The 22,967-nt window shown below is 40.1% G+C and overlaps 2 protein-coding genes across 3 annotated transcripts; one reads left to right on the top strand and one right to left on the bottom strand.

Moving 5' to 3' along the window:
* Nucleotides 1-1,369: 1,369 nt before the first annotated feature.
* Nucleotides 1,370-11,993, bottom strand: LOC145898580 (uncharacterized). Of its 2 annotated transcripts, none has more exons than XM_082987088.1 (21): nt 11,759-11,993; nt 10,456-10,623; nt 9,716-9,892; nt 9,290-9,398; nt 8,916-9,027; nt 7,914-8,182; nt 7,496-7,680; nt 6,981-7,139; nt 6,102-6,806; nt 5,795-5,900; nt 5,369-5,480; nt 4,861-5,159; nt 4,516-4,700; nt 3,766-3,810; nt 3,522-3,698; nt 3,291-3,455; nt 3,047-3,155; nt 2,701-2,812; nt 2,209-2,471; nt 1,748-1,935; nt 1,370-1,682 (listed from the first exon to the last, which is right to left on the bottom strand). In XM_082987088.1, exons 1-21 carry the CDS (start codon nt 11,817-11,819, stop codon nt 1,426-1,428), a joined length of 3,963 nt encoding a protein of 1,320 aa, XP_082843214.1. In that variant the 5' UTR covers nt 11,820-11,993; the 3' UTR covers nt 1,370-1,425. The 2 variants fall into 2 exon arrangements, with proteins under 2 accessions (XP_082843214.1, XP_082843215.1); XM_082987089.1 differs by having other exon boundaries at nt 10,456-10,661; nt 11,759-11,830.
* Nucleotides 11,994-17,390: 5,397 nt separating this feature from the next.
* Nucleotides 17,391-22,361, top strand: LOC145899081 (uncharacterized). The gene is made up of 5 exons (XM_082987792.1): nt 17,391-17,461; nt 17,665-17,811; nt 19,980-20,189; nt 20,349-20,507; nt 21,535-22,361. Exons 1-5 carry the CDS (start codon nt 17,404-17,406, stop codon nt 21,765-21,767), a joined length of 807 nt encoding a protein of 268 aa, XP_082843918.1. The 5' UTR covers nt 17,391-17,403; the 3' UTR covers nt 21,768-22,361.
* The last annotated feature ends 606 nt before the right edge of the window (nt 22,362-22,967 follow it).

Consider the following 22,967-nt stretch of genomic DNA (forward strand, 5'->3'; position numbering starts at 1 on the left):
ACCCTCGAGCGTTAACTGCGGTTGAAAGTTGGATCGACCGCGATTTTATCTTCGACTGCGCCGTGGTTTAAGTAAATGACAACAAATAAGAGCGCCTCACGTGACCTTTACGTCATACTTAAACGGGGAAACCGAAAACACGAAGGACTTCTGTGGACTTGAAGTAACCACGCCTGAGGAGTAGCAAAAGCATTCTTGTATTTCGCTAATACGAGTTGTAAGTTTGGGAGAAAGGCGAGGATCACCACTGGTTTATCGCATGCCTATATGTCGTGTTGGAGAATGCGGTGAATTGGTGAAGTTGCTATCGACGCAATGAGGCGGCAAGATAATGTAAGATACGGATCACAGTATGCATAAAGCAACATCTTCAAATGTCATTCGTTTGTTCTCTCAATATAATTGTACCTTTTGTTGTAGTTGTACTGATGAAATTGTTGGGTGCGGTTGCGTCAGAATTGGCAGAAATGACGAAATAATGTCCTCGGGTCATTTGACATGAGGAAAGAGGCGAAATCGAGATAACCCAAGTTTTAATAGGTTTCGACCTACTTTAACTTTTGTGCATCCTAACTTGCCACGAATTCATCTTGATTTACACGGAAACCAAAACTGCTGTTGTGTTTAAAGAAGAGTTTTACAACTTTTTAAAAATTAGTGACCGTCCTTTGTTTGTGGTGCATGAGGAGCATTGCTTTCAAAACACTGTGTTTCCTTAAATTTAAACCTAAAAATTAATTTACCAACAGAGAAGTTTGTGCAACGCGCAAATCCGGCAACTGTAGACACGAGTAAAGACCACGTGATACACTGTTACCGAACCTTCAAACTCAATCCCGAGTAATTTTCATCAAGCATATGTTGTCATTAAACACGGAATATTTGCCAAGATTTGCTCCGTCATTCTGCTCAGGTTTCAATTTTAATTATCTTTGTCAAGTATGTGAGAGCTTATCAAGTTTGGTCGACAAACACGGTCATGTGATGGAAGTTGAAACGCTCGAACGCCCGGAGGCTCTTTCAGTTCCAAATGTTCGAATGACGTCACCGTAAAGACCAGCAGCGGACAAGACAGGTTTTACTGAACCAAAGTTTGTGTTGAGAATTTATGCACTAATAACTATTCGTTGATTGTTACAAAGGGACTGTATATCAGGATACACACACTGTAAACGTGTTTGTCGCAAATTACACCGCCCTTTGAGAGGTTTGCTTGGTTTGTCGAGGACGTTTCCACCTCGTTTAATGGCCCATAAACCTAAGTGGAACCAACGGGTTGAGAAACACTTGTTTGAGCTGGACGTGAAGAAGGCAAGTGTCGTTTTAGATCTTGTTGGAACATCGACAACCACGAAACTTTATTGTTGGCGCAAAAACAAACACAAAAAAGTGAACATTTTGTTAAAAAAACACCTTCCATGAAATCTATTTGAACATTAGGAAGAAACTCAACATCGTTGCTGAAATGTTGATCGACCAGAGAACCGAGAAAGTGGTGGCTTTCCAAATACCGGGACTTCCCGAAGTCGAAGTTTGGGAACTCGTTGTTGACTTAACCTGACCAACTGCCCCAGCATCCAACTCGCTACTCGCATCAGTGCTAACAGGTGTTGCATTGTTTGAACTTACAGGCTTGCTTGCCACATCACTATCCACACTTCCGCTTCCTGATTGGTTGTCGTCTGGGAAAGTAAATGTATTGAAACGTTGATATTGAAAAAACAAAACGGGGAATCACCCAACTCACCCTGGGAGCAACCTGGAATGATGAAATTTGACAAAACCTTGTCGATAATTTCAACAACTCTGATAACTTCCGTTGTAAACTTGGGATTGTTTATTGGTATCAGTGATAGGAACAGGTCGGCAAGGTCAGACTTGCGGCATCTTGTTTTCCAGGCGGTTGAAACTTTCTCCGACAAACTGGAAGCAATTCTGAACAAAACACGATGACGTAATGAATATCTTATTCAATGACGTAACAAATAACCCGTTTAATTACTAGACAAAATATTTAAATTGTGTTAAACGGAGCAAGAACCAGAGGCAAGGTTAACCAGCAAAGTGCATGCAATATTTGACTCTACTTCATGTTGAAATACTGATGAGAAAAATGCGACGCCACGTTGTTCTTAGTGTTCCCACCCAACATTACCTCGAAAACATGTCTATGAACTCGCTAGTGGGAACTGTGTTTTATTCATTTACCTGCAGAACTGGTCGTGCTTCGTGACGTTGAGATATTCACGTAATGCTTCCACTCCCCACTCGTAGAGATTAGCAACGATCGAATCATCGCACATTGGGGCTGGGATATCCACGGGTAGAGATGATGGCAAGTCTTCAGTGTTTAAGGTCGGCGGCTTGAGGCAAACGTATTCGTAAAACTTGTCCTCATGCATGTTGAGGTTGAAATTGCTGAGGATGGAACTGATGTTCGATGAGTCGCTAATTTGTTCCTTGAAATCTCTCTGTTGATGTTAACAACATTGGAAAGATTACACTCATGAACAGAACATTGATACGACTTCAACATTAGTGGATTGTTCGAGGCGAAGACTTTGAAGGCCTAAAATTTAACCAAAAAAATGAATTTATTTGAAAAATTGAACTTTGACTTCTATTAGCTGACGTCACCGGCAAAGAATCGGTGTTGATTTTGACCAAAAGTCTTATTTGCAGTCAAATCCTTAGGCTTACCAAGTACTGTGAGTAAAAGGGAATTCCAAGCAGAGCATCCGAAAGACACGGGGTCTCCATACAATCCAAAAAGTATTGGATCAAGTCAGCAACTGAATTCTCGGCGTTGGTTCTTTATAATATGTTGCATGTAAAGGGGTGAAACCACGTGACAACTGATAGGTGTTATTTACTTTTTTGAGACCTTAGTATTGAATTCAATTAAGTAGATGAGGTATTGTGTTTTAATGTAAGTTTTTTTTCAAAACTGTTTAAAGTTTGATTTTTTCCCCCTTAAAAGCCTTCAGGAAATTCATTTCTTCCTCTTTAAAACACAACGGAAACAACATTAGTAACAACTCCATACCTGCAAAGTGAAAAGTTGTGAAATGGAAACTTCCCCATGAAGAAGTTTAAATCGTTTCCAGTGTTTTCCAAAATCCCCAACAAAGAGCAAGCGGGAAGGATGCGGACATCTGGAACATACGTCACAATTAATGAGTAAAAGGGCAACAGAGCCCTTCAACTTTTAATCAACTGAGTCCAATTCGGAAAAAAAGACACAGTTTAGATACACGTGGTCAATGAAAGTCAGTTGACGTTTGAACAACCTTCTTGTTTAATTTCATTGCAGTCTGGGGAGTTTGTTATTTCGTTGCAAAGATCTTCTTCGCAATTCGACTCAATCCTGTATGAGATTTCCGATAAACCGAGGCCTGATATGACGAGTTCTTGATCCAGCGTTGGTTTCTCACAAGATCTGTATTCGGTCCTCGCTGCGAGGTAATAAAATTCTAGTTCGGTTTCATTCGCCACGGTTGGTTGGGAATTCTAGTGCATACCCGGCAAACCATTGGCGGTGTGTTTGAAATTCACCGAGACGCACTTCTGTGTAAATTGACATATTTCACTTTCCATCTCGTTGTGGATGGTAAAGTGTCCGCTCATTATGGTTCGAACCCCGGCGTAACACGTTAAGATATCTGGTACAAGAGCTGGTATCGAACTCTTCGACGTAACTTATGTTCATGTAAATACAAAACATTAGAGAGTTCACACAAACACACACAATCGCACCAAGAATACCTGAATGAGTTGGTGGCGTAGCTCCTTGGGGCCATTTTGTTTCATCTGGAAGCAAGTTATGATAAAATTTAATTGCCAGTCTGACAAAATCTTACGTTTGCTGTTTTGGTACCAAGTAAACGGGCTGGGGAAGTTTAATCAATTATGGAGTGCATCCGGCAATAAACAAACGATGGTTTGATTAAAACCGAAGTTTTTCCAACCAAATACGGCGAGACTGGATAAGTTTCCGTTCATCTACCAGTGTAATCCAACAAAGCCATTATTCGGTAAAATCCAAACCAAATATTTAAAGCAAGTCGTAAATTTTCATGTTGTCGGTTCGATGCCAGTATTCGGATTAGGTGGCAATATTCGGAATAGATGACAATCTTCGGATTAGGTGGCAATATTCGGAATAGGTGACAATATTCGGATTAGGTGGCAATATTCGGATTAGGTGGCAATATTCGGATTAGGTGACAATATTCGGATTAGGTGGCAATATTCGGATTAGGTGACAATATTCGGATTAGGTGGCAATATTCGGATTAGGTGACAATATTCGGATTAGGTGGCAATATTCGGATTAGGTGGCAATATTCGGATTAGGTGACAATATTCGGATTAGGTGTCAATATTCCGATCCGATAAGGCACATGCTTACAGACAGCCCAAGGGACTTTAAATTATTTAAACATTTTGCAAAAAACTTGCAGTGTTCGTTGAGATATTTCACTGATAATAACTGGAAATACAACAAGGACCTACTTCTGCATCCTGGCATTGTGAAGTTTGTTAAATATTCCTCCATAATATCGATCACTTTCAGAACCTCTGACGATAATTTTGCGTAAGGACCCCCAAGAGAGAATTTGATGAATAACTTAACAGCCGCCGGGTTGCATCGTTCCTTCCATGCATTTATAATCTTGTTCTGGAAACTTCCGATCACCCTGAAATAAATTTTCGTTGTTAACTGTTCTTCCTCTTCTCACATATTAAAACTCATATTTTTGTTTTATATAAGTTATCACCTACATACAAATCCTCACTTTGCCAGCAAGCAAATACCTGCGAAAAACACCCAATCAATTTAACACTAAACCGACTTACTGGCAAACTTCCCCGTTGGATTTTGCAGCGTCAAACCGGCTAAAATAATTTTTCGTCCACACGACGACGTCTTTCAGAAACCAACTATCGCACATGTCATAAGGCAGGGGTGTATTTCCGATGGTAAGAAGAGTTTTAAGTTGATAAATAATTTGATATGCGTACGCCGTCCCCTGTATCATGCACATGTTACCGAGAATCTCCTGCACCAACATATCTGCCTTGTATTGTGAGAGGAAGAGGCCAAATATCCCAGACAGTGATGAGAAATCAGGGACCTGAGCCGATAATTTGATTGCCTGGAACAAAAAAACTGCCTTTCATTTAAAATGAACATCATGAAAGAAAAAAAAGAAAGTAGAATTAGTGCTGGTTGACGTGTTCGAGTTGAGCGAGGCCACAACTCGTTGAAACCACAAGAAGAGTCGCACAAACACAGCAAGCCAGGTCCTATCAGCTTCCTGCGTGTTTTCATCGAATTCGACAATGGTCAATAAATTCACTTTACCGGATAGAACGCGCGAACATTAGGAATAACAGCAAGAACATCGAGACAACTGGAATTGTAGCATTTGGCGATGAACGGTTGTAAGCAGTTGAAGCTCTCGTCAACATTTGTCCTGAAAATCAGCGAAGTTATTTTGAAGTTCAGTTTTAAAAGTGTGCCTGGGTTAAGTATGGCACAAACGTTAAACACAACGCACTTGGGCTATAGGTTAGAAATAAAACCTCCACGACTTACAATACAGTTTAAAAATTATATTTTTTTTTAGATTTATATCGATTTGGTATCAAAGACAGACAATGTTTCCATGATAGATTAGACATCCAGTGCAAAAGATAATGGCTGGCTATTGCTGTGACCTTACAAGTCCTGTGACCTTGATGCCGCACTGATATCTTGTGCAACTGGTTTACGTTAAGAAGGTATTACCTGCAGGTATCTTGGTTTGTGTATGGAAATCCTGCCACCAGTGGCGCCAGACAATCCAAGGCTTTTAAACTTTCCCTCAAACCACAAGACGGAGTTATTTGAACATCTGTGGAGTTGTTTAAATTAAATATTTGCCTTAATTTATGAACTCAAAACAACTATTTAATTACAAACAAAACAATTAGTTGGCGATGATGAACATAATATTAAAGTCCCCAATTTGAAATTGTGCGAAAATATCATCATGTTCGTCCTTCGAAATACTGCAGCTCTCTATCTCAAACATTCGTTGAAACATTTTCCTCACCATCTGCAGGCATCGGATGGCATCCAGGGGCTCTTGGAATGACGTTGCAAACCGGTGAAGAGCATTGTGACGTCATGCACGTTACGTTATCCACACCAAAGGGCAGAAAAGAATCCGGACAATTATATTCGGGTGGAAGAAGTCTTGGAACAAAAGCTGGGATAAATTCTTCTGTGGGAAGCATTGGATCCGGTGTGGAGCCAGGAATTGAGTCTGACATGACTGGGCCCAGCCTGGACCCAGGGAATGGGTTTGGCAGGGAGTCCGGAATTGAGCCCGGCCTAGATCCAGAAAATGGGTTCGGTATGGAACCAGGAATTGGGCCCGGGATGGAACCAGAAATTGGGCCCGGGATGGAACCAGGAATTTGGCCCGGGATGGAACCAGGAATTGGGCCCGGAATGGAACCAGGCATTGGGACCGGCCTAGATCCAGAAAATGGGTTTGGCATGGAACCAGGAATTGGGCCCGGCCTAGATCCAAAAAATGGGTTCGGCATGGAACCAGGAATTGGGCCCGGCCTAGATCCAAAAAATGGGTTCGGCATGGAACCAGGAATTGGGCCCGGCCTAGATCCAAAAAATGGGTTCGGCATGGAACCAGGAATTGGGCCCGGCCTAGATCCAGAAAATGGGCCCGTGGTGGAACCAGGAATTGAACTTGGTGTCTGGATTTTAGTCAAACAACCCCGATATTCTGACGTCACTAAAGAGAAAACAAAATCGTATTCAAGTCTTTTATTTCGAATCGTTTTATTTGGGTCTAATTTCCGGTGAACTGATAAAAAGTTTTTCAATATGGTATTGTTGAAATCGACATTGTTATTGAAACGTTTTACAATGCATCACTAATTAAAGTTGGAAAACTATAGTGTGTTACCTGTAGTACCGTTGTACATTACTTGTAGGTTGACTGACGTGCAGTTATCAAACTTGTTCTGGCAGAATTCGGTTGAAATTGTATCCTTAACTATTTCATTATTTTTAATGATTCGAATTCCAGTGAAACACGACTGGTTTTGTGTAAAAGGTTCAGGATCTGTAAAGTAAAGGAAAGAGTAATGATAAAATCAATGCATTTAAAACAAAACAGTAAAGCAATAAACCAAATGATGTTTTATAGTGAGTTGCCGACAGGGCCACTGTAACGACATGATGGGTGACAACAGTTAAGCTCTAGTGTAAAAATATCTACATAGATTAATCTGCAACGCTTCTTAATGTTTAAGTTAATATAAACAATAAGCTTTTATCTTTTAATACATAAGATAAAATAGGGGAGTCAGATGGGATTCGAGTTATGACCCGCATATTAGTCAGTATTCCTTCCAACCACCAGTGTTGGAAATTTTTCTTGTTTAAATCAAATTGTCGGATAGAAAAAGTCGCCAATACCCGGTGTCGTGCAGTTTGGGAGGTTGAAGGTTTCAAGAAACTTTTTGAATGCCAAAATAATGTTGCTGACTTCCAATTTGAAAATATCATTTGGATTTATTGGGCTGAGGACCTCGTCTAGACGCGATTCGTCACATCTCGTTCCCCATGCGTTCAACACTTCTCCCACAAAATCATTGAAGACGCTAAAAAAATTAATGTTTAGAGTAAACTCGAATCCGCAGTGAAAAGCGGTTTGCCGAGATTGATCCAACTTCAGTTTGTAAAATCAACAAACACATGGTCTTGTATCTATCCCAAGGTTTCGTAATAAAGGTCAGTTTGAAATCTATTACACACGCGTTCTTATTTGGAGTCATGTGAATTTACAAACGGAGGCCGTGAAACTTGTTTAAATCCCTCAAGTAACAAACATCACCTGCAGAACATATCGTGACTCGGATCGTGCAAAAAATTGTTGACCCCATTCATAACCCATGATATGATGTCTTCAATAACGAAGTTATCACACAAAGGTTCATAGAGGAAAGTAGGAATTCGGGGGAGAAGTTTAGCGAGTGGTTGAGTGATGTTTGGCTCCATCATGCAGACGACCTGGTAAATGTTTTCATGGAGTTGACTCTCTGGCGACAGCTGGTGGACGAGACTCGCTAGCGTTGTAAAGTTTTTCAGGTATTCTGAAATCAGCTGCAAAAAAACATTAATTATTGCATCTCCGGAGCTAGATACGAACTCTATCCTTTGATTATGTCGATAAATGTATTGCCAGATTGAAGCAGTAAAGCATACCTGGCACCATAGAAAAGGATATTTCGTTTATTTCCATGACTACATGCAAAAGGGTATAATTGTTTCAAGTAATAGAAGCCAATACGGAAAGAAGCAAGATTTTATAAATATACCTTTAAATTTTATTATATACGTAATTTTACATTATAATTTAATTTTTTTTTAATTTTATTATTTATACTGTCAATAGTCTAATTCAATTTCTTTAACTTGCCGTGTCAGTCTCTGGTCTATGCCTATAATGCTTGCTGGTGCACTGTTTTTGTAAGAGACTGACTGGTAAATAACTTTATTATAGCACGAGCTTTCGCGAGCTTTATCTCGCTTCTTCAGGTGCAGTAAATGGCGTGTCAAATAAAATGCGGAACGTCGCTAAAACAAGAAAGTTGTCAATAATCTAGAAAGTTGATAGGATAAACATTTATCCATAATTTTTCAGTTACCCTATACGTTTAGAAAATAGTTCTGTTTTGGTAAACGTTGTAAAAAATTTGCCGTTTACAATACATCAGTTACAGAGTAGTTTTTAAAGCGATGTTAATTTCTGTTTCTTTGCATTGGAAAGCATCAACCACTTTCGAATCCGAATACTTTATACACATCAATATTTACGAGATAACAATCTATTTACCAACTGAATTGTTTTGTATCCTGGGAGGGGATCAAACATACTCGCGCAGAAACTGTCGTAACAGTTAAAGAGGTCATTTCTCAGGTCATTGTAAGCCAAGTCAACGTTTGCTCTGCAATGGAAAGTGAGGTTTGCAAACTTCTTAAAGATGCAAATGAACTTAAAATGTTAACGTTTAACAGATCGCATTGTTTGTGTGTAAACAGAAAGTTCAATGACAAAAACACAATATTCAAGTGCATCGATGTTAATTTCCTAATACAAAGGTTTACTTTCCATCGACCTTCTTTAGTCATGACAAAAGTTGCCCGAATTAAAAGCAATCCAAACACATTGGACACAAATTTTATACAAAGGTAATCCACACACAATACCTGCACAAGTTTACATCAGTATATGGGTAACCCTCCATGACAGAGATCATGACAAGTTGAAGAATGTCCAGGATTTTGTTCACTGAACATTTGGGGGTGACCCGGGCACCTGTAAATCATCTGAATTAAAACTTGCTAAAAAACTTAATAAAACGCGCGTTTGTTTAATGAAAAAATATCCCGGATGATTAAAGAAAAAAATCTTTGGGTTTGTTTTTCACTGAATCTTAAAACACAGAAAGAAAAAATCCCGAAGTAGAAAAATTATGTGAAACATTTAAATCACCCGTCGAACCAAAATGAACTCAATGAAACACCAAGTTGGAACTCAAATAACTTGAAAATGTTAAAAAAAACTTGAAAAAATACTGTGAAAATTATCATTACATGAACGAGAGACATTTTGTACATTTAATAGAAACCCACCGGTTGGTGTTATGAGGGGGCAGCCAGGTAAATTAGAGAGATCATTGCAGGACATCCCGGTTTTACAAATTGACAAAGTGCATTTCCAACCAGTAACGTTCATAGTACGCAAACTCTGCTCACAAGTATGATTTTCCTGGGGAGGATCCGGCAAACAACCTCGATGCTGGACAACTACTGCGAAAAGTTTTGAAAATATGTGGAATGTGGCGCGTATCAGTCTTACGTCTACAACTACATTGTCCTGGTTTGGCACTCTTTGAGAAGACTGACTTTTATATTATGAAGTGCACGAGGTTTGGCGAGTAACCCTCACTTCATCAGGTGTAAATAACATAAAGTGATACAAAAACAGGCGCAAGTTTGGGAGAAGAAAAAAGGCACGCTGAAACGAGTCGGCAAATTATGTGACACTGGAATTCTCGGTGGTCAATTCACAATGCTAGCGTTGTGGTTAAACAAGCATCAAAAACTCCACAAATGCAGAAGCTTACCAGCGTAATATTCGTCTATGTAAAAGCTGGAATTTAGTTCTTTACCCCTCGTAATATTTTGTCAGTTTTGAAAAATTACTTCGTGAAATAAATAATGATAAGTTAAAATGAATAAACATCAAACAATTTTTTGAGGTAAAACACCAAGAGTCATACTTCAAAACTGGTTTGTTTAACTTTTAAGTTGTTTACAGGGACAGGCAGCATATAGAAACCGCACATTGCATCACTGCTATATCCGCATACTTGTGCCAGATCCGTCCGACATGTCGTAAGAACCGCAAACCGACTTAGGGTAAGTGCATATTTTGGCGACGGTTGTATCCCCGTTAACATGACCATGGATGATGATTCTGTCCCCATCATAACAAACTCTTCTTTCCCGCGGCGACTCAGTGACCGTCTCCACTCCTCCTGTTCACAAACCATAGGAAGCCACGTCATCAACTCAGCTGTGCAATCGACGCATATTTTTTGACATGCAAAATGTTAAATAAGAGTTGTCAACTTTTTTATTGCATCCGTTAAATTTTCACATTTCTACCAAAACATTTTAATAGAAATGGCGTCAGTTTTTTGTAAGATATTAACTATTAGGCTCTTGTGAGTAATATTTCAAAAAAATGTACAATTAAATCCAGCTTGACTGCGATGCCAGTGAACCTCACATATACTTTTCGAAATATTGGATTGTAGGATTTGCATTTCCGTTGTTTTTTCACCAAAATAATTCTCATGTATTTAATGTTTTGAATATTGACCGCAAGATTTCTGAAGGTTCGGGTATTTATCGTTTTGAAGAATTCCATGCAACCACAAAACGACCAACAGGGACTGGCTTGAAGTAGATTCAATTTCACAACACATATATTAGCTCAGCTTCCTAAAATATCCGCGCATTTTCTTCATAACCAATAAAGGCGTTGGCAGAGGTAGATGTGATGGTTTGTACTTGAGATTATCTGGGACAATTATACGTTCCACCCGTGCATTTCGCAAAACTAATCGCTTTGTAATTAAGGCCTGTAAGTTTTGAGATCGGCAAAGGCGACTGCAAAAATAAAATTCAGCAAATTTCTAAACCGATAAATCGCCCACGGCAAATTGTTGCTCATAATCTTGAATTTCTCACAAAAAGTGAAAACCACGCCAGATAACGCATTGGAAGTCGATGTATAGTTCGCCACGGGAAATATTTGAATATTATGCCCAACCTTGCTTCGAAAATATTTAAACTAAATCCCTTTTAACACTAATGTCCGGCAAACTATAATCCGCTGCATTGCGGGCGAAGTTAAATTTTAACAAATTACGCCCGTGCCAAACATTGTTCATTTCCACGTGTTTCAAATTACATGGATACAGTTCGAGATATTTCAATGGATTCAAAATGTATTTACTGATTACATTGCATTGGTACTTGTGTAAGTCTATAAGCAGCACTGGTATAAACTTTTCTGCTAATTCCATCGAAAGACTTCTCCTGGCTAATTGCTATAAGTTGAATAAATTAATGCAACCACAAGTAGAACAGAACATTTTACCTTACCTGAAATCCTGACAACGAGGCACAAAGTGATTCCAGCAAACGATGAAACCAAACAACGCATTTTGTCTTCTGTGGAAATCAGTTCTAAAACCGTCAGTGAGCTACAACGTCCAACTGCCCATTTACATTCATTTCATCCCATAGATAGGCGGTAACGCTTAAGGCGTTGCAATTATCTGCCGGTGGTGATGTCCTTGGTTTCAAGTTTTTCTTCTGGACAAATAAAGTAGGATTTTCCGTCTTGTAAGCGGAGACTGAATAAAGTGAAAGTGGAATCACTCAATGTCTTAAAACTTGCCTAAGGTGCGATGACGTCACCATGCACGTGACTAGCTGACCTGCTGTTATGATTACGTCGGCTAACGCTGGGTTTTCTATTCAGAATATTCGAGTGGTTGCGTTGTGTTTACGCGTTTACCCAGTGCCGTGTGCAACGGAAACAACGAACACATTTCCATGAAGTAGGTTTGAGGAGTTATGTTTGTTAACATTGCAACGTCCAGGAAGCGGCCAAACGGTCCACGCCCCCTTCTAAATATACTTAAGATTTGTTGGTTTGGGTGACGATACGATGTTTTGAACCAAAATTTTATTTTCGAAAAATATTTGCCGCAATAACTTCGGCCTGGATACGCCACCGTCTCATTGCCAGGCGGTCGTTTTGATTGGAGACAAGAGACTGAAGCTTTTTGATGACTAAGCAAAAGTAAAAGAGAAATAACTTGTAAGCAATCCCTGAAACTCAACCTCAAGTTACGTCCCCGGATATGCAGCCAATATCCTGAAACATTTGCGTGTTTACGCTTGGGTGGCTCCGTACAATACGCAACATTAAGGAGTCCAACTTTTTAGGGAGTTTGACAGCAAGCTCCTTGCCGCCACCTTTCGGTTCCTTTCGTTGAAACTGTTTCATGCGACGCAAACTTAAAAGTAAAGTTGGATTTATTACGATACTTTCAGACGGAAGATGGCGATAAAGAGGTGTTTCTTGGTCGACACAAACGCCATGACGGGTGATTGGCAGCATTGGTCAAGCGCCCGACCCATATATCAAGAAGAAAACCTGATCGGGATTCGTGCCCTGGGTATCCTGGTCAAAAAAATTACTGAAACCTTAATCTGACATCACGGGTTCGAATCCCAATGAAGGAGGGAAACTTTTCATCCAAATGTATATTTTTAATTTACAGCTCCCTGTATTTCTTTGACAAAATAAATGACATCGGTGCGAGTTTCTCCAAATACTGAGTAAATTTTACGATAAAAACTTCTTACATTCATAGCAGAACAGCGCCCTCGTGTGTTCAGAATGTAGCAGTTACAGATACTGTTTCGACAAAAGAAGTCTCATTAGTGCAGTTTTGGTTGGTTTTAGCTTTTGCTTGGCCACAGTGTTTCCACCTGGGTTGGTTTTCGGCGGGTTGCACCTAGTTTGGTACCCAATGGTTAATGGCGATAATCACCATTTATAATCACCACAAAATGGAAGTCTTGCCTGTTGTCCAGTCGACAAGACTGTTATAAATCACGCCAAGGGTGTGGTCCGTAACGTCGAAACAGTGACCTTGTTTGCAGCTTGCTTTAAACACATCATTGGCTATGTGTTTGTGTGGCTAATGGGAAAACAGGAGGATTAGGTTATGGAATGGATACAATCTCATGGGGATTGTCCAATTTCGTGGTAGTTTGGCGGAGGGAGGGACTCTCGGTTACGGTGCTGGTTTCTCACCAAACTGGACGTGAAACAGGGGTTGCACCTAAACTGTCGCAAGCAGGCATTACTTCATAACTGGAAGGTGGCAGTCAGTAAACGTTTTACAACGCGTTGATCTCTTGATGCTGCAGAAACTTTTATGACGGTTATGACGTCACAATCCGCGGGGCGATGACAGGAACTCCACGTGACCACACAACTGCGTTGTACGTTTAAAACAACTACAATTGGTCATAAAACAACAGTGTGTCGGGAGAGAACAGCTGCAGATCGCACGGTCCCACTACTCCGGTCAACACCCCTTGTTTGCTGTAAACGTAGGAGGGAGAGGGAAATATGACAAGCGGTTGAGTTTTACGGCCGTCCGCCGTCGAGAAGACGCCAATAAATGACCCAGAGTAAAGCGAGTGACCAGTTGTCGGGTCAAGTATGGAGTTATGTGAGGCAATAAAAGGGTTAGACGGGAAACAGTGTGCGGTCGTGGGTCTGCAGCCGTAAAAGAGAGGCCAGATGGTTTTACCTGTTAGCGGTTTTAAGACCTTTGCTTTCTTGGCAAGCGAATCAAAATGTTACAAACACGGTGTTAGATTGTCTTCATTTCATCGTTTTTTTAACATTATTACCCTACTGGTACGGAAATAGAGTCAGGCGAGTAAGAACAAAGGCTTTGCGAGGAAACATAATTCTGCAAAGAAGTCGTTTATCGGATTCATGTTAAAGGCAAGCCTTTGTAGAGAGATATAAATTTTAATAGTCGTGTTATTAGGAAGACATTAGCTCGTTGTCGGCAAACATGGAATCATTTCTCCAAAGATTTTATCAGTGTTTGACCACCAGATGGTGGAGTTCAATGGTTCGTCCCATCCATGGAATCTGCGTCACTGAAAGTAAAAACATAGCGCGAAGCCTCAACCGATGAAGCGAAACAAAACTCGTCGCGTCTGAGTTTGACGAACGAGAGACGTAGATAAGTGACACATTGACTAGTGGAGGGGACGAGGTGCACGGTCACATTTCAACCGACGTCAATATGTTCTCACAAATATTGCGTTTGAGCCAAGTTTACATGAAATGAATTTTTCTACTTAGGTTCGGGCTGTTTGTTGTCATCTAGAAGGCAAATTATTTTGGCAGTGGTTAGAAAGTGCACCCTCTATAGTCAGCTGGGGAATATAAACGATTGGTTTTGTTTTGAAAGTCTTATGTATGTTGAGAATAAACAAATATTAATTTAAAACTATTTACCGATGAGTTTGGGTTGAAGTTTTAACGCCTGAATAACCACGAAGTAAAATGCTGTAGTTGCATGGTGGGTGTTGTCATATATTGTGATGAGAGTGAATGCAGTAAGGGTTAAAATGTCAACGGCCGCTTGAAGTGTGTTGAGAGGTTTCCCCACTTCAACCTGGCACGGGTTACATTATGGAACTGGTAACATTGTCGCCAAAGGAATTTATTTTATAATTCTGCAAATCGATTTTCACGTGCGAAGGCATGTTTGTGACAAAACACGTGACTCTCCCTGTTACAATTGTAAGCTTATTTCATTTGACGATGGAAAGAAGGGGGGTTATTTACAATGTTTGGTTGAAGTCTATATTAAGACTTGAGGACGAACCGACCGCTGTTCGCTGGTAAAACATTTCAACTAGAAACAGTTATAATCAGAGTTGACAACAAGCACACAGTTTGATATTGTTGGTAAACCAAGAGTGAATCAGGCGCATGTAACTAATATATATGTTTAGAATAATTTTGTGCCATTTGTGTTTATCTCGTGAATATGAAGCGAATGTCAATAGATTTGCCAAGGAAAAATTGTCCGGAATAGACGTAGTTTGTGCAAAGATGTTCGTTCAACCGTGGCATTGTGTACTTACGCATGATTTCAGTGAAAACGAGTTAACTAAATACATCTTTGATACGTTTATGACCTGAATATTCAAAGCCCTGCAACACATAAGTATAACCTGGCGCATTACCATTTTAAAAAGCATTGGGCAATAAATATGACAACTGAGGTAGAGGCAGGAATAATGTCGGTACGTCCGTTGCAACGTTGCAAAGCACAAAGCAATTGTGCAATCACCCAACCGTGAAGTTGTAGTTGTGGATAAACATGGAATTGAAACGTGGTTAGCTTAGGAAAGCACGTGAAGTTGTAGTTGTGGATAAACATGGAATTGAAACGTGGTTAGCTTAGGAAAGCACGTGAAGCTGAAAAATAAACTTTTGTCCTGAATTTCCAAAACGTTTTTGTTTCTCACAATTTCGTCCGAAATAAACGAATTTCCGGTTTAACCGAATCCGAAATTACCGAGTTCCACTCAGTGGGAGGTGAGCGATTTTCAGCAAAATACGACATAAATTATTGAGGGTAGTTTTTCCTCGATATGTGAATGAGAAATTTTACCTGTGGTTGAGGCTGATGGCACGAAACCCATTAGGAAAGTTTGTGGCTTGTCGAACACAGAGCTTGGACGCAACCACAAGGAAAAAGTCAACAAAACGTTTGTTTTCCCAAACTGATCGACACACGGTCTGACCTCTTTTCTTTGTGAACTGTCTCAGCTGCAGACGCCGATGCACGGTGGTTGGTGTCTGTGTTGATTTAATAGAACGAACACGAAAAGTTCGGTTCACCTTGAGTGACTTTGAGCATGTTGGACACATATGAGGGAACAAAATGTGTTTAAAGCGTGTTCCAGGTTGAATGAGAGCCATTAACATCCCCGACATGTGTAAAGGGTAGAGGGGCGAACAGGCGGAAAAGTTAGGAGAAATTTACAAAGTTTTATGTAACCTTTTTGTTAACAAATCGTTGGCATTTTTTGAAATAAAAACACTTTGAATGATTTCGAAAAAGGAGAAATTTGAAATTTCAAAATAAGAAAAACGTAAATTACGAACAATAGTACAGCAAGTTTCCATTAAAGACGCTATACCTTGTCCGACTTGATCAGAACAGCAACCGCACATAACTACCATAACTTCCCAACTCTCTTGGGTTTCAAAGCTATTTTCTCGCTGTTTATTCATCGACTTTCAATGAAAGCGCCGCGATGTGAACTTTACGCCGAGTTCAAACCCGCCCGCATGGGATGCTTCCGAGTGATGGTTTGAACTGGAAGTGCTGGTTGCCCCAGATTACTCGGGCCAAGTTGAATTAACCGCCAGATTGATTTTATCCGGTGTATCACGTGTCACTGCATGGCCTCCTCGACGTAAACGTTAGATTTTATTATGAGTGTTTGTGATAGTTTAGACACCGTACTCTGTACAACTTTGTAAACACTGTTAAACGTTTAGTTATCAAACAAGGAACATTTTTAACGGACAAAGCAAGTTATCATTCACGTGAAAGCAGTTAGGCTACATTTTTGGACGTTTATTTCATAGCGTAAAGCGAGGGTGGGGTTAAGTGAAATATCAACAGCATATACGTTAAGTACAGACTTGAGTGGAACTGTTTGAGATTGGAGCCCAATGTTCTTCTGGTAGTTGTGGTCGTCGGTTTATTTTGAAGTTTTTTTGAAGCAGCAAGATTCAGTGAGAGAAATGTGAGAAGTGACGCGCGAGCTTCCAGACGTTCTACCCGCGTGAAATCACGAAAATCTGAGGTGTCCGACCCTTAGAATAGCGACAATATGATGTCATAAAGGCGTTGATCATCAGCATCGCGCGGTTAACCCCCAAGGCCACTTGCGTTTGGTAAGATGATATTTAAAGAACAAAACGATCGCGACTCACCGCGGTTGGCGGTCAACCCCCCACACGAAAACAGTCGCGCGAGATTATGACGTCACAAATAGGGTTGGAATAAGGTTACGGGTAATCCCCCATTACATTACTTGTAGAAACGTTTTTATTTCAAAGTGGAAGAAAATTAAATTTATTTTTGTGTTTGTGTGTAGATTGTAGAGTAGAAAGCATGGGAACGTTTGCGAACATCGGAATCTGGTTCGCTCTCATCCTTCTTCATCACAGAGGTGAGTGTGCGTTTGTTTAGTTTGTTTATTACAATCTCATCATCTGACCAAGCTCGGACTTTAATGTCTGGGATTAAAACTAGTGTTGCCGTTCGCGGGAAAATAATTTCCCACAACGAGAAATCGGGCGCAACAAACTCCCACTGCTAAACATGGGCGCTCTTGTTGTGCGACGACAGATAAATGTGTTCTCTTCGTCACAGGTGACTGCCTTCAATGTCATGGTGGGACAGCTACGTGGGTTGGTGGAAAGTTAAATGATAGAAAATTGTATGAAGAGAGTTGTCCCGAAGTTCGCGGACAATCCTGCCTCACCGCTGACACCGAAGTTATTATAAATGGAATGGAAAGTAAGTGCATGGAGTGGACATTAGATGTTTTCCTGGGTTAATTATTCGTGTCACCCATCACGTGACACACATGCAACATTTAGCACGTCATTGGATGGAAAATGTCTCGCCCGCTGGTTTCGACATCATTGAAATATTTTTCTAATGTTGCCGTGATATTTATTAGTGATGCACCGAAACAGCTATTTTTATATTCGGCCGAAACCGAATATTCGGCAAAAGTTGCCGAATTAACCGAAACTAATTTTGGTATCCATCTCTTTAAACACAATAAATTTAAACAAAATATGTGCTGGGTTGGAACTAATCTTATCATACAGCCTTTTTTGGTCTTCTGTGCCAAATGCTTAAAGTTGATTTTTATCATTTCTGTGAAAATAAACAAATGAAACGAACATATTCGTACATTTTGAACAATGATTCTAACCTTTTCTAAACTTCGGGTATCAGCGTTACATGCAGTAAAAAAGTTTCGGTTTCGGCCGAATTTTGCAGAAATATTCGGCCGAAACCGAATAAATTCGGCAAACTGAACTTTCGGTGCATCCCTTGTTGCAATATTTATGTTGGATTTGAATCCAAAATGTTAAATCAAGCTTTTCCATCCTCACATGTTTCGTGTGATGGCTTACCTGCCTCGGTTGACATTATCTTTTGAAAGGTCACAAACTTGGAATGTAAACAACAATTATTGCCCACAACGGTTTCTCTGCCCTGGACAAAGTGATTTTGATACTGCTGTAGAAACCACAGCATACAAACGATGTTGCAATTCAAAGGGTGTTGAACAATCCATTTGTTGAAACTAGTTATCTTTTGTGACACGTTTCAGCAAAACATTCTCTCTCGCCACTTGACCATAGGAACGTGATACATTATTTAAGATCCCACTTATGGTGCGAATAAGTGGAAGCTTCCATGTAATGAAGATGGGACAAAATTATCAAAAAGTCAGTACTTGCCTTTTTGTTTAACCTGTTGTGTGGCTTGGAACCACATACGGGACATTTGAAGTAGGGATAGGCCGGAAAGAAAATTAAATACAAACAAAACCATATGTTAAGTTCAACACGGTCTTGTATTTGCAAGGAGGGCGCAGCGATTTCTACGCATTGTGCTTCGAAAATGACATAAGGCTGATTTTATTCACAAGAAAATTTCACATTAAGAAACTGCTTTGTTCAACCGCGTGCGCCCGACCCCGGATAAATCTGGCTAAATATTCATTTCAATATAATAAGGTTGAAAACGAATACATTTAAAAAGCAGCCCAGCTATCCGGAGCAGTAGGGAGGGTAATCGAAAAAACCTTAAGCAGGAAGAGGTCGTGTTTCGCCTAATCGTTATTGGCTGTTCATGTCACACCCGATTACCCAGTCTGACATTCACATTGCAATCCGATAGCTTTCCGGAGTTGCTCTGGACTAGTAAGGTCATTTGCTCTTCATTTGCCATTGAAGAGGTGAAATCGAACATTGATTAACCCTAGCGGACGCTTATATTAAACTTGCTTCACCTTTCCACACGTGTTAAGCCCGCTGCGCTGTAAGATTTTGTTGAACAAAAACATGTTTCAAATCATTCTCGCCGTAACGTGTTGTTGGTATTCACACAACAAGTAATTAGTAAATGTGAGTAAATTTATCAATGTGTTTGGCTTGAAGTTATTTGCAACCATTCTCCACGTATTCCCGGTATAGGGTCACGCCTTGCAGCTTCGTTAAATTGCCCACTTCGATTAAATCACACGGCATGTTCTGGGTGTTTATTGGGTACGACGCGACAGGCGACTCGCGACAAGCGACTGCATCAATTATGCAAATCCTGGAGATAAATATTTAATCTTGGTATCTTGCTTTGGTGTTTAAAGGAGCTTCAAAGAGCGGAGACTTTCAACCACACCTCTCATTACCTGTTATTCAACAAGCTTCCTTTATAGAACTAAATGATTTATAATAGGATATTCGTTAAGTGAAACCAGGCATTCCCAAACTTTTGCGATCACGACCAATTTCTATGTACCACGTTTATTGCTCATGTGTGCGATAATTTTGTTTGCAAAATAAGAACGATTTGATTTGCATAACAGGTAAAAGCACTGATCTGAGTCGCTTACCGTAGCGCGCGTTTTCATTGTCGTGACAACATTCCAAAACACTTATTCGCAGCGCGAGTCGTCTTGGGTTCGTGCTCACAAGAATGCAGAGGAGGAGCTGGTAGAGGTTGTGATGATGTCATCGAAATATTGGAAAGGTTGGTCGAACAAACAGAAGAATATCCAATCGAGTTCAACGTGACGCGGTGCGCTGTGACGTGTTGTGATAACGAAGATTTCTGCAACAAACTGCCCGGCATTGAACTTCCCAAACCGAAGCCAAGTAAGTGCACTCAACCGTGGCATGATTGCGTCAAACAATCCTCCAGAATGTTGGGATACGTCCTCCACTTTCTTCGAATACAAGTCTTGTGCCGGGGTTCCAACAGAGTTGCGAACTCCATTCCTACCTCAAATGCAAACTTGTTTATAATCTGCACAGGCAACATGATGTGCTACAGTGGGATGAGTAGAAGTAACCCCACCCAAGGAGTGTGGAGTGATGACGTCAAACCGATGCGGTGTCTTGTTAATGAAGAACTTGGGCCCGAGACGTCATGCTTGAAGGCAACCATCACGGTGGACGGGGGAACCCCCCAAAGTAAGTGCCTTTTTTCTGGTTGTCAAGTCTAATGAAAACGAATTGCTCAAGTCTCGGCGTTCGAAGTAATACAATGGATCGAATATTAACAAAAAGCTGAATCCGACAGGGAATGAAACCTTCAAAAGGTTGAAAAATTAACACAAACTCATGTCCACCTATTACAAGTGGCGCTTGGATTTACAACATATGCTGAGTCATCACGATATTTCGTCAGGTGACTTGACAAATAAACTAGTTAACGTTGGATTTCTGCGGTAACTTTCCAACAATTCAATCTGATAGAAACATTTGTGTGACGTCATATCCTCTGTGTCACGTGGACCGATTGTCCCTTTAATCACATTTGGCGTTCCAGAACACAACATGTCCATTATTGGACATCACTTTTTGATCGATAATCACGTTAAATTGAGGCAGAGGCAACAGTAGGACAGGGGTTAGTGATATCGCCTGATGCTAATGCGCCACCAGTGTCCAAACACAAAAGATTGTTTATTGCGAAGTTCCGCTTCACCTTCAATTTATCTGAAAGTTTGCAATCAATCGGATAGTTTGACCTTGCTGCGTTGACCTTGCCTTTCTGTAGGTACCGTCAATGTATGAAACATACGTAGCCAACACACGGGTCACTTTAGGTCGGGGATTTATTCTTTCATTAACTTTATGACCTTCCCGTTTCCTCCTGCGTGATAAGATTGACTGAAGTACTCAGGTTGATGCTATTGTCAATTTGACAGGGAAACGTCCATAACTGTTCGGAAGTTATCAGTACGACAGTTTATATCGTGGTAAACGAGCGTGAGATAATGAAACGACAAGCTTCCCACTAACAAATTATCTGACGTCATCTGTAGAGCAACTGTGCATCACCAAAAATAAATGTAAAAGCTGTTAATCCGCATATGGATTTTTGGGTTTAACAAAAAAAAGAGTCTGTATGGTTACCGTGAGGGATGTTGTTGCTTTTCCGCGTTTATAAGCAGTCATCCAACAGCACGCGTAACATAAGACACTTTTCCCACAGCAACTGGAAGCATGTTGTTATATCAATGCCAACCCACGGTTGTTTGTAACTCGTTTACGTGCGACTTGATGATGAGAACATTGCCGGAGTATATGAGAAGGATTGTAACTGACTGTTCGTCTTCGTGCTGTACTGGGAACCTCTGCAACCGATCGAACACACTTTACGTTCCGACATTTTGTTATCTTGCATTTCTGCTTGCGTCTTTGTACGTTCCTTCCTTGTTGAACTGAAAGGTTTTTAAATTTATTTTTTGAAGCAAATACATCGCTTTAATTAGCTGCCAGTGAAATGTTCATTGTTTTGTGCCGCACGACTTCTGTAGAATTGATAAAAATATTTGACCACTAAATTGTAAACTTTTACATTATTTCCAAAACGATGTCATTGAAAAATGTTGCAAACAGTTTTTCATTTGTGCATTAACATGAGTTGATGTCGAAGTTTATTGGTTCGTTCTTTCCCGCCAAAACTGTGCACGTGTTTCATCTTAAATGCACCAAAGGTTATCGCGGACATAACATCGTCTCAACTATTACCAGAATGCGTTGCATTAAATGTGTTTTTTAATATTTTATTACTGCAAACGTTCTGTTTCGTAACACGCGCCCGTATAGTTAATATACGCACTTTAATTATTGTACTTTAATTCGAAAGTGTTTGTTTCAAAGCAAGCCTACACCGGTCGTATTGCGAGCGCAACAAACAGTTGATACGAGCTTACAGAAGTTCACCAAAAATATTATTTTTTTGTTTATCAGTGCCTAACATGTTTACAAGGTCACGTGTGATAGCTGAATAATGCTTGTTCTCTTGTGTACGATTCATACCGCATTTTTATTAAATTGTTTAATTAAAGTCTTTGTCTTCTTTACCCAAGTGTGACTCAAATATTTTGCAGAAGGAATTTGTGCTACTTTCACGACCCCAAGAGATAAAAGTTATTTTTACATGAAATATAATTTATTATGTACAAGCAGTTTGCTGTTTGTAAAAAATATATATTCTGACAACTGCTCCACAGCGTCATCTCGTGGTGAAAAAATAATTTATATTGAAGTTGGATTCATGGGGATTATCTGGTTCATGCAGAGTCCAAACAAAACAGAAAAGGTTTTTTTCACTCGATAGTTTTGTAACGCAATGGCAACAAAACTGTGACAATAGTTTTGACAAAAATAATAAATGCTCACGCCGCACATAGAAATCAAACAAGATCAGCGGCAATTTCATGCTTGAATGCTCACGAAATGAAACGCGCCAGTGATTCGCCATGGGCTTCGAAACACAATGCACAGGATTGCTTGCTGGAAATTCGTGGGTTTAGCGTGTGTCTTGTATCATTTAAATGCGATATTAAGATTTTTCTGCGGAAATATAGTTGAAAGAAGTACTCAGTTAATCGGAGAGAGAATTAGAAATTGCCTCATTTT

The sequence above is a fragment of the Ascidia mentula genome, chromosome 4 (genome assembly GCF_947561715.1).
Source record: "Ascidia mentula chromosome 4, kaAscMent1.1, whole genome shotgun sequence".
Lineage (NCBI taxonomy): Eukaryota > Metazoa > Chordata > Ascidiacea > Phlebobranchia > Ascidiidae > Ascidia > Ascidia mentula.